At 41.0% G+C, this 12,590-nt stretch overlaps 1 protein-coding gene across 1 annotated transcript in view; it reads left to right on the top strand.

Moving 5' to 3' along the window:
- The window catches only part of METTL15 (methyltransferase 15, mitochondrial 12S rRNA N4-cytidine), a 325,568-nt gene that overhangs the window by 136,543 nt on the left and 176,435 nt on the right, over positions 1–12,590 (top strand). Inside the window, exon 3 of the mRNA XM_089662425.1 lies at positions 11,637–11,773. Within this exon, the coding sequence (XP_089518551.1) occupies positions 11,637–11,773 (137 nt within the window). The remainder of the gene's footprint in view (positions 1–11,636; positions 11,774–12,590) is intronic.

The following is a 12,590-nucleotide window of genomic DNA, read 5'->3' as shown; positions in this document are numbered from 1 at the left end:
ACCTTGGCAGACTGACGAGACCAGAAATCTTAAACGACATAGTCGTGCGCTGGAGCGATTGTGGCGTAAAACCAAATCTCAATAAGCATTCACCCTATATAAATCTGCTTTCTTAACATACAAGTCCTCCCTTCATGCTGACAAACAAGCCTACTTTGTCACTCTTATTAATACCTTGTCATCCAGTCCTCGCCGTCTCTTCTCTACTTTTAACTCTCTACTTTCTCCACCCAGTACCTCACTCACTGCTCACGAGATTGCAAATCATTTCAAAAACAAGATTGATGCAATTCGTAGGAGCATCGCCACTGCAGAGACATCCATCCCACTTAGCATACCTTATACTAAACCTCCCTCAACACTTTCCTCTTTTGACCTTGTCACTACCGAAGAGGTCACTAAGGTTTACTTAGAAGCCCATCTCACCACCTGCCCCCTGGATCCTGTCCCCTCACAACTACTACGGTCACTCTCTTCTTCCATCCTATGCTCCCTCACTCACATCTTCAATCTTTCCCTCTCTACTGGTGCCTTCCCCTCTAAAGCATGCGCACATCACTCCAATAATTAAAAAGCCCTCCCTGGACCCCACCAACCTGAACAACTTAAGACCCATCTCCCTGCTGCCATTTACCTCCAAACTCCTAGAACGCTTAGTCTACAATCGCCTGAGCTCCCACCTCACCTACAACAACCTTCTTGACCCTTTACAGTCTGGTTTTCGCTCACTACACTCCACTGAAACTGCCCTACTAAAACTCACTAATGATCTTCTAACTGCTAAAACCAATGGTCACTACTCCGTACTCTTACTACTTGACCTCTCTGCGGCCTTTGATACGGTTGATCATCCCAATATCACCCAAACCTTACTCTCCACTGCTTGCAAGACCTCCTACTCTCTAGCTCCCTTGTCTCCTCCTCCCATGCTCATCTCCAGGACTTTTCCAGAGCTTCCCCCATCCTCTGAAACTCTCTACCCAAATTTATCAGACTATCGCCTACTCTACTCACTTTTAGGTGATCTCTGAAAACCTATCTATTCAGGGAAGCCTATCCTGCCCTCAGCTAATACTGGAATCTTCTACTCTTCCAACCAGTCCATCCCCCACAGTTACTACCTTTTGTACCACTAGCCCCTCCCTCCTAGATTGTAAGCTCCAAGGAGCAGGGCCCTCAAATCCCTCTTGTATTGAACTGTATTGTTGCCGTATTGTCTCCCGTTATATTGTAAAGCGCTGAGCAAACTGTTGGCGCTATATAAATCCTGTATAATAATAATGAAGCCTCAGTTAGCAGTAAAAACCTGAAAAGGTGTGTAATCCTTCTCTGCTCTTTCCAAAACTAGAAAAAAAGTTTTTGACTTTACTAGTCCATTTCAAAATGTTTTGGATAGTAGGAACTCTGACTTTAGACTGTTGAAAGGTAAAGCACGGCTTGGTGTCAGGAATTTGCTTGGCTTAATGCAAGTGGACAGAATTTACATCCCAGCATTCAGCCTTGTTCCTGAAATCCAAAGGCACCAAAGCAAACAGGAACTGCTTTGAGCAATACCTCTAGTACTTGCAGCGTCCTCTTCAACTTTGTTGTTAGATCTTACAGTAATTAGGACCTCACAGGGTCACTTTAAAAAAAAAAATAATCTTTTCACAATATCTGAGTTATAATTTTTTTTTAACATGTAATTTTATTTTAGCAAGATACACATTTTAAAATTCTTGAACAAATATTAATAACTAAGATCTGCTGTCTGGTGATATGTTACTGTAATAATGCATCAAACACCAAAGTTTAATTCCAGCAACTATTTTATCAAATTCTTTCCTTCAAAATAAGTTTCTAGCTGAAATAATTTACTTTCGTGTTTATATTAGTGATTCATAATCAGGTTTTTACAGCAAACATTTATGCACTCACCCACAGTGTTCTTTTTTTGGGCAGGTGGTAAAACCACATGAGATCCTTTTTTACTCTTAATACTGAAAATCTGTTTTGTGGGTTTCTGTAAACAGCAGAAAACCTTTAAAGTTTATTAAGTAGTCTGACTGCTAAAAAGAAAGGGTCTCCAAAACTTGCTAGTGCTTTCTGTAGAGGAAGAGGTGGAGTCTTGGCCTTGATGTCATTACAGAGAGCACTGTCCTCTCTCATTGGTGGAAGGAACTGTCAATGCTTTTTAGCAAGTGATTTTCTACAACAGGCTACTTATTCCCTATTTCTTTGTTTGTATCAAGACCTTATCAACTGTGTCAGAGTTCAAGGTGACTGGATTATGCATATTAGAACAAGTTGCTTTCACAAAGTTTCACACCATCCTTTTATCTGCCATCTGACACCATGAAGGTTGGATTGAAGTGGAACTATACTCCCCAGTGATACTCCGATGATGCAATGTCCATGAGCCCTCTTGCCGGCCACTGACATCTTCATCCATTTTTCTTCTGGGTTCTGAGCATTGACCATTTTGATTGGTGGGGCCAGGATGACATCACTCCAGTTAATGCATAGGAGTTCATTCATCTTGACAGAGATATAAAGTTCCACGTTAAGGTGACCAAATTACCTATGTGGTTATGAATGCTGGGGTATGTTCCTGATTTTCATCTGAACTGACGAAACATCTTCAGCATTTCAAAACAAGTCTAGTCGATAGTGACTAACTACCAATAGCTATTTCTAGCCTTTATTTGTGGTTTCATTACAAATAAAAGTGTTTTTCATGTTCAATGTTTTGTTCTTCATGGCAGGTCCATCCATCCTTCAGGGTTAGCAAGACCATGTCATAATTTTTAAATCACTGCACATCAGCCAGTTTAAAAGTTTTTTGAACTGTTTTAGGTGTGTTCTCATTTTTTTCCTTAGTATTAAGATTTTTTTTTATTTGGACAATTAGCTTGGATAATTTATCCATTCCTTGGAATAAAAAGCAATGTCTTTTGTACAAGCAAGCATCTACTTTATCACCAAAGGAGAATCTTTTTATTGCACTGAATTTGGAAATTAATTGCCAGCTTCTGGGACTTAGGATGGCATTTTGTAAAAATAGGCCTGCCTCCAGGTTTTTTTCTTTTTCTCAAATGTGCAACATTATTTTAGTACAATGAGTTTCAAAGTACTTTGCTATCTCCAGAAAAAACCTAGCCCATGCCATCTCGCTTTAACAAACAACCTTTCATATGATAAAACAAATCTACACAAATGTCCCAAAATCCTGCCTGAGTTCACAGTCATGTTATATAGGCTGGGTCACAAGTCTTTTTTTCTTTAGGTCTGTGGGAAGCTGCTGCTTTAAGTGTCCAAATAACTACTTGGTGAGGTGGACACTTCCAATTAGCAGGGTTCTCACTAGGTCCTAAAGGCTAAATGGCGCTGTCATAGTATCGGAAGTGATGAGACCCAGACTGCAGTGATGAATCACTGGGCATCACTATCAGAAGAGATGCCATAGAGGGTCATATGATGATGGACTGATCGTTAGAAAGGTTTCATTTTTCATTTGTGACTATTGGGAGGAATATGGGGGTTTATTTTAAGGAAAACCGTTATCTATGTGAAACGTTTGTGTAAATTCCTACCATTTTGGTATAATTATAAGCACTTTCAAAGTAATTAACATGTTTGTCTTTTGATCAAAGTCAAACTACGTAGAACCTTACAGGTTGCTTTAAACATCACATATATTCCTGAAATGAATACTGTGTTTCTATTTTTTACCTGCTATAAATTTTCAGTTAAGCAGCTGAACTCAGAGAGTAACCAGTATTTTTTTTCCCCCCATAAACAGATTTTACAATTCCTCTGGGTAAATCTGTCACAGAATCATAACTTAACTAAAGGAGTGTGACTCATATGATATAGAACCAGTGTGACTTTCCATTTTGTTAGTTTCAGGGACATGGAGAAATAATACAATTTAGCTCTATCTGATTAAAAAGAATTGAACTTGATCGCAAGGCAAAATTTTCACAAGTAGTGTTTTAGATTGTTAAAATTGGTGTGGGAGTCATTCTGTTTTTCTTTTTCTTTTTTTTCTTATAAGAACAGGGAAATAATAAAAAAAAATCTCTCTGTGTGAGCTATACATCCTTTTAAGTCAAGTGTTAGATGATTAATTTTCTTTCTTTATAAAGAACACATAAGTCTGACCTTGGCATTGCTATGTCTGTTCTATATACTTTATGTATACATTAAAGTGATTGTAAAGTCTAACTTTTATTAAATTTTTTTTAAATAACGAATAGGTTTATAGTTATCTGACCTGTACAATGGAATTGTATAAAGTGGCCCCTAACCTCCTTCATTTGGGTCCCCCACTGCTGTTCCAGGCTCTTTCTTTTCTCGGTGTACCACCATAGGAAACCGCTTCCTATCATGGCAAACCTGCATGCTCGATCCTGCCCCCACTCCCTCTCCACAGGATTTGACTGACAGCAGCAGGAACCAATGGCTCCCCCTCCTCTCACCAAAGCCTGTGAGAGTGGGGAGAAGAGGAAAGAGCTGCTGCATATGTACACAGTATTGGATCGATTGAGGACTCAGGAAAGTAAAAGGGGGGGAAGAAGAGGTGATAAAGATGCCTAAACATTTTGAACTTCAATGCAAGGAATGAATTAAGATAAAAAATATTTAGGCTTTATAACCATTTTAACGTGGAATTCCTGCCTAACACTATGTTTAAAAATGTTCCCTCCCCTCTCCAGCTACCTCTGCTGTGCAGCCTATGTAAAAAAATATGTATACTTACCAGGGGCGGACTGACCATTTGGAAACTCGGGCACTGCCCGGGGTCAGTAGGGGGCCCCATGAGATGCCCCTTTTTCATAGGCTTTTTTGAGTTTGGGCAAGGACACGGGCCCCATGATCCCCTATTACCCGGGGGCCCCATGAGTTGTCAGTCCGCCCCTGATACCTATATTTAGTCCACTTCAGTCTGGTCATGTGATCCCGCAGCTCCACCTCCCCTGTGTTCCTGAGCAGTGGCTGCAGGGGACAGTAGGGAGCGCTGACAACAGCTGGGAATTCCAGGAGCTGTGATGTCACTCATGTCCCAGCCGTTGTCACGTTGTCGAAGTGCTCCCTCCAGTCCCCAACTGCTGCTGAGGATCATGTGACCTCACTGCACCGGAGCAGACTAAAAATAGGTAAGTATATACAGGTTTACACAGGGTCAGTAGCGGGGGGGTTGAGGGAACTTTTTAAGCATAGTGATAGGCAGGAATTCCACTTTAATTTTCAGTGCCAAGTATCCATAAATAGGATAGGTTGGTATAATAGAGAGAATTTAAATATTTGCCATCACCCAATCAAGAACAACACAGATCTACAGTCATGGCCGAAATTGTTGGCACCCTTGATATTTCTCCAGGAAATCATGTATTTCTCACGAAACGTATTGCATTAACACATGTTTTGCTATACACATGTTTATTCCCTTTGTGTGTATTGGGACAAAACAAAAAAAGGGAGGAAAGAAAGCAAATTCGACATAATGTCACACAAACCTCCAAAAATGGGCTGGACAAAAGTATTGGCACCCTTTCACAACTGCGGATAAATAAGAATGTTACAAGCATGTGATGCTCCTGTAAACTCACCTGGGGCAAGTAACAGGTGTGGGCAATATAGAAATCACACCTGAAAGCAGATAAAAAGGAGAGACGTTCACTTAACCTTTGCATTGTGTGTCTGTCTGTGCCACACTAAGCATGGACAACAGAAAGAGGAGACGAGAACTGTCTGAGGACCTGAGAACCAAAATTGTGGCAAAATATCAACAATCTCAAGGTTACAAGTCCATCTCCAGAGAACTAGATTTGCCTTTGTCCACAGTGCGCAACATTATCAAGAAGTTTGCAACCCATGGCACTGTAGCTAATCTCCCTGGTCGTGGACGGATGAGGAAAATTGATGAAAGATTGCAACGCAGAATAGTCCGGATGGTGGATAAGCAGCCCCAAACATGTTCCAAAGACATTCAAGCTGTCCTGCAGGCTCAGGGAGCATCAGTGTCAGCGCGAACTATCCGTCGACATTTAAATGAAATGAAACGCTATGGCAGGAGACCCAGGAGGACCCCACTGCTGACACAGAGACATAAAAAAGCAAGACTACAGTTTGCCAAAATGTACTTGAGTAAGCCAAAAGCCTTCTGGGAAAACGTCTTGTGGACAGATGAGACCAAGATAGAGCTTTTCGGTAAAGCACATCATTCTACTGTTTACCGAAAACGGAATGAGGCCTACAAAGAACAAAACACAGTACCTACGGTAAAATATGGTGGAGGTTCAATGATGTTTTGGGGTTGTTTTGCTGCCTCTGGCACTGGGTGCCTTGACTGTGTGCAAGGCATCATGAAATCTGAGGATTACCAAAGGATTTTGGGTCGCACTGTAGGGCCCAGTGTCAGAAAGCTGGGTTTGCGTCCAAGATCCTGGGTCTTCCAGCAGGACAATGACCCCAAACATACGTCAAAAAGCACTCAGAAATGGATGGCAAAGAAGCGCTGGAGAGTTCTGAAGTGGCCAGCAATGAGCCCAGATCTAAATCCCATTGAACACCTGTGGAGAGATCTTAAAATTGCTGTTGGGAAAAGGTGTCCTTCCAATAAGAGAGACCTGGAGCTGTTTGCAAAGGAAGAGTGGTCCAAAATTCCGGGTGAGAGGTGTCAGAAGCTTATTGATGGTTATAGGAAGCGACTGATTTCAGTTATGTTTTCCAAAGGGTGTGCAACCAAATATTAAGTTAAGGGTGCCAATACTTTTGTCCAGCCCATTTTTGGGGTTTTGTGTGACATTATGTCATATTTGCTTTTCTGCCTCTGTTTTATATTTGTTCCAATACATACAAAGGGAATAAACATGTGTATAGCAAAACATGTGTTAATGCAATACCTTTTTTGTGTGAAATACTTGATTTTCAGGAAAAATATCAAGGGTGCCAACAATTTCGGCCATGACTGTATAATCCGGTATACAGCATTTTTTCCATATTAACTGCATGCATAAATGTATTTATACAAACTTGTAAATTCGATGAAGGTCCACTTTAAAGTGTATATATAGCCAAATCATCTTTTTTTTTTTGCTCACAATAAGATAGGAAATTATATAGTCACCTGGCAGTTTTTTTGCTGTCTGTGTGCGATTGAGGAATCTGTGTGATATTGGGGAAATTTTCTTTCACTTCCTTGCTGGAGATGCAACAGGAACTTAAACACTCCAACACTTTTACGCCTTTCCTGTCCAGACCAATTTTCAGCTTTCAGTGCTCTCGCATTTTGAATGACAATTACATGACAATGACAGTCATGCTAAGCTGTACCTCAACAAAACTTTTGTAATTTTTTTCACAGAGATAGAGCTTAATTTTGGTGGTACTTAATCACCACTGGGTTTTTTATTTTTTTTTAAATAAGCGCAAAAAGAGCAAACATTTAAAAAAAAAATTTATTTTTGTTTCTATTTTCTTCATAAATTTAGGCCAACATTTTTACTGCTACATTTCTTTGGTAAAAATAACCCAAATAACGGTATATTATTTAGTCTGCGTGAAAGTTAGAGTCTACAAGCTATCGTACCAATCATTGAAAATTGATCTCACCTGATGTACTGACAGCCTATCTCATTTCTTGAGGCCCTAACATGCCAGGAAAATACAAATACCCCCAAATTACCCCTTTTTTGGAAAGTAGACAGTCCAAGCTATTTAGTAAGAGGCATGGCAAATTTTTTGAAGTTGTCATTTTTTTTCCATCAATTCTTGGGAAAATTAAGAATTTTTTAAGAATTGTCATATTAACAAGTTATTTCTCACACACGGCATATTCAAACTTGCAATTACACCGCAAAACACATTCTGCTACTCCTCCTGAGTATGGCGATACCACACATGTGAGACTTTTTCACAGCCTGGACACATACAGAGGCCCAAGATCCAAGTAGCACTATCAGGCATTCTAGAGGCATAAATTACACTTTTAATTTCCTGACTAGTTATCACATTTTTGAAGGCCCTGGAGCAGCAGGACAATGGAATTACCCACAAAATGACCCCATTTTGGAAAGCAAACACCCCAATGTATATTCTATGAGGCACAATGAGTCTTTTGAACATGTCATTTTTTTCAAGTTTTTGTAAAATGTGTAAAGAAAATAAAAACATATTTTGTTTTACAAAAAGTTGTTCATTTATAAGATATTTCTAACATATAGCATGTACATACCAAGAATTACACCATAAAACACATTCTGCTACCTGTCCTGAGTTTGGTGATACCACGTGTGAGACTTTTACACAGCTCGGCCACATACAGAGGCCCAACTTCCAAGTAGGCATCAGGCGTTCTAGGGGCATAAATTACACTTTTAATTTTCTGACTACCTATCACATTTTGAAGGCCCTGGAGCACCAGCACAATGAAATTACCCACAAAATGACCCCATTTTGGAAATAAAACACCCCAATGTATATTCTATGAGGCATAATGAGTCTTTTGAACATGTCATTTTTTCCACAAGTTTTTGAAAAATGTGGAAAGAAAATGAAAACATATTTTGTTACACAAATTTGTCAATTTATAAGATATTTCTAACACATAGCATGTACATACCAAGAATTACACCCCAAAAAATATTCTGCTACTTGTCCTGAATTTGGCGATACCACATGCATGAGATTTTTTCACAGCCTAGCTAAACAAAGGGTAAACAGAAGATTACCTGTGGTTATAGTAGAGAAGTTGTCTGCAGAGGAGAGCAGTGGTCCAGGAAGAAGGCAGAGATGTGGTCAGCAATAGCCAAACGAATGGTCCAGGCAGCAGGCAGGAACATAGTCCAATAAAGTCCTGGGTCATTACAGGAAGCAGGCAGAGATATGGTCAGCACAGTATTGATCCAGGTAGCAGGAAGAAACATCAGGCTTAGGGCCTCGGTCCGGTAAGACCTGGCCACAGGGGTAGAGGCTTTGTCCCACCCAAGCTCTTTGAAGCCTCTGGACTAACAGACCCTGATCCTGGAATGACAAAACCCGGTGAAAACCAAAACTGGTTTTCTCTACTCTGAAGCCCCTCACATATGTGAGTTCGCTGTGTTATCTTGCATCCCACTACTACAGTAGCAGGGCAAAAGATCAGTTCAAGCGGCAGGCAAAAAACATGGTCGATTAAGGTTTTCTCACGGTACAGATGCCGGAAAAGGGGCAGACTGGTATAATGATATGATAACCTTTTTTGGAACAGTGGGGTGCAAGGTCCCAAACAATTTTGCCACTTTTGATGATGTAGGTTGGGCACTCAGGGGGTGGATGTGGGAGTCTTTGCTTTTGTACACGTGGAATGCCTGCACATATCCTGTAGCTCTTTCGCAGAGCTTGTTCAGCTTCAATCCATACCTGGCCCTTTTACTGGAAATTAATTGCTTAAATCCCAGCCGGCCAGTGAAGTGGACAAAGGATTCATCCACAGAAATTTGTTGCTCAGGGACATAAAGTTCGGCAAATCTCTTAGCAAAAGAATTTATTAGGGGACGGATTTTGTTTAGCTTGTCATAGTTGGGATGATCCCAGGGAGGGCACTGTTATTTATCATTGAAATGCAGGAATTGCATGATCAGATCATAGCGTGACCGGGACATTACAGCAGAATAGATGGGCATATGATGGATGGGGTTGGTTGACCAGTAGGCATGCAATTTGTTTGTTTTTTGTAAGCCCCATGTTAAACGTAAGGCCCAAAACCAATTTTAACTCCTCCACTGTGAGACATCTCCATAGAAAAGGACGGGCATAGGATATACTGGGATTGTTATCAATTGTTATCAATATACTGCTGAGCAAAAAGATCCAATGTATTGAAGTAAATCGGCAGGGAAAAACAAATAAAAAAAAATCAATTTCAGAAAGATTTTCAGTATTGGTTTGCACAACTGGCTGTGCGGTGAAAGGGGGGATTGAAGCTGATCCTGAGCTGGAAGGCAACCGTAAAGGGTTTGCCAGGGTGTCAGGAAGATATGTTTGGGCCCTAATTCTTGGGGTCTGGTGGGATGCTCCAGTACTGGCCTTTCATCCTGGGGTCTAGCGCCATTGGTGTCTGCTGATTGATCATTGGGGTGTGTGGCGCTGCTTGTGGTTGCCTGTTCTTCACCGCACATTCTCCTTTTAGGAGGGACTGCTTCCTCCCCTGATTCGGTCACAGATCCACTACTTTCTACTGGTTCGTATTCCGAATCGGAATTGGATGGTGAGAGCTCCCCACTGCTCTCATCTTACATGCTGAGGATTTTGAGCGCCGCCTCACTGGAAAAATATTTTTTGGACATTGCAGCTGTGGTGATTGTGGCTGTATGAGGGGTAAACTGCTGATGGATGGCTGTGATGTGTACACTGCTGATGGGTGGCAGTTATGTTGACTCGTGACGATTGTTTGATGCCTGTGTGATGAGTATACTGATTAGGCTGCACTGATGGCTGCACTGACAGGTACACCGATGGGCTGCAATGATGAATGCACTGACAGGTACACTGATGGATGCACTGATGGATGCACTGACAGGTACATTGACAAGTATACTGATGAGCTGCACTGACAGATGCACTGATGGGGTGTGCACTGATGGGCTGCATTGACAGATCCACTGATAGGGATGCACTGAGAGGTACACTTATGGATGCACTGATAAGTATACTGATGAGTTGCACTGACAGATCCACTGATGAGCTGTGCACTGATGGGCTGCACTGACAGATGCACTGATGGGGATGCACTGACAGATCCACTGATGGTGGCACTTGCAGATCCACTGATGACCACACTGACAGATCCGCTGATGGCGGCACTGACAGATCCGCTGATGGCGGCACTGACAGATCCACTGATGGGCTGTGTATTGATGGGCTGCACTGATGGCGGCACTGACAGATCCACTGATGGGCTGTGTATTGATGGGCTCTACTGACAGATGCACTGATGGATTGCACCAACAGATCCACTGATGGAGGCACTGACAGATCCATTGATGGCAGCACTGACAGATCCACTGATGGCGGCACTGAAAGATCCACTGATGGCAGCACTGACAAATCCACTGTTGGGTCCATTAATGGCTCCACTGAGAGATGCACTGATGGGCTGATCTGACAGATCCACTGATGGGCTGACCTGACAGATCCACTGGTAAAATGCTAAAATATTGTATATCCCTTCTCTTTTTCACTGACAATGGTTACAAGTACAAATGGTGATAATGTATTTCTCCAAATGGGGAAGGAGATACAGTAACAAGAGAAACATGGCAGAGAGTCCAACCCTTCCCAGCTTTATCAAAGATTAACAAAAAGATTTTTGCCTACAGAAACACTTCAAAGATATGACTGTATTACTATGTATGGTTTGGTGAAAAGTGCATTTTGCTCCATGAAATTGTCCGTGGAATCCTTAAGGAAGGCAAGCACCACAGTAACTTTGGAGCTGTGGTCCATGAATTAATTATCCGTATAAATGATAGACTAATCACATGTATAAACATGCATATCACTTTTTGCAAATTAACACTGTTGATACAAGCTGTTTGACTTCTCAAATATTTAATTGTCTAATCATAAGCATGTATTATATTTATGTGTATTTCTTTTTCTCCTCGGTCTAGACTATATTGGATATGACTTTTGGTGCAGGAGGTCACACCACATCAATTCTGAAACAGGCTTCTAATATTAAAGTATTAGCACTAGACAGAGATCCTACTGCGTACACCATAGCACAGCGTTTGTCCTACTGCGATGGGTAAGTGCAGCATTTGATTAACCATTGTTTCCCTTAAAAACACCAAATCTGTGGGATTCATTTTTATCATTCGCTTTTCAAGCTGCCAGGTATCAGGAGGACCAGATAAGGAAGCTTATCTTTGTTGTACTGGGGTAATTCCCACAGCTGTTCTGAAGAATATCTCTTTATTGCTAAGTCTGTCTACTGACATCCAGTTCATAGTGACATCTTCATTCATGCAGTCTGCAGACTTAAACTAGCAATTCATAGACAAAAACGCTGTCTTGGTGTTGGGTAGATAACTGTGAGTTGAATCTTTAGCTTTTTTACTTTTATCTCTGGTTTAGAGATTTCAAAAAATGTATGTACTTTTACTATTGTGTTTTACATTAAAGTGTTAGTTTGCTTTAAAGTCTAGCTTGGTGGACTCATCTCAGGCTTCCTATACAGTATGTCTTGAATCCTCCAACAGCGAGATCTTCTTGACACATTTCCTGACTTGGTTCTTGTTCACTTTGAACTTTGCTTGTTCAAACCCACCTTTGAATGTTTTCTAATACAGTATATTGTAGTAAAATTGTATGCATAGCCATCTCTTTTTTTTGTTTATTTTGTATAGTCTTGAAGGGTTAAAACCATACCAGTTTATTTTTCACTATTTGTTTACCATTGGTGAAATTTTTATTCACTTCCTGTCCAAGTGGCACAGCAGAAAGGTAACGGAAACAGGGGCAATTCCCTTTTAGACAGTCCTCCCCGGAAAAAGTATCGCTGTTGGAGGTGTTTTTCAAAGTTTTCCCCTTACCTCTTCTTCTAGGGGCCACTTTAAAATGTT

Source organism: Staurois parvus, unplaced genomic scaffold, assembly GCF_062004578.1.
Source record: "Staurois parvus isolate SC_StPar_1 unplaced genomic scaffold, SC_StPar_1.0 ptg001472l, whole genome shotgun sequence".
NCBI classification, from domain to species: Eukaryota; Metazoa; Chordata; class Amphibia; order Anura; family Ranidae; genus Staurois; species Staurois parvus.
The sequence above is the reverse complement of the archived record's forward strand: the minus strand, read 5'-3'. Positions and strand labels throughout refer to the sequence as shown.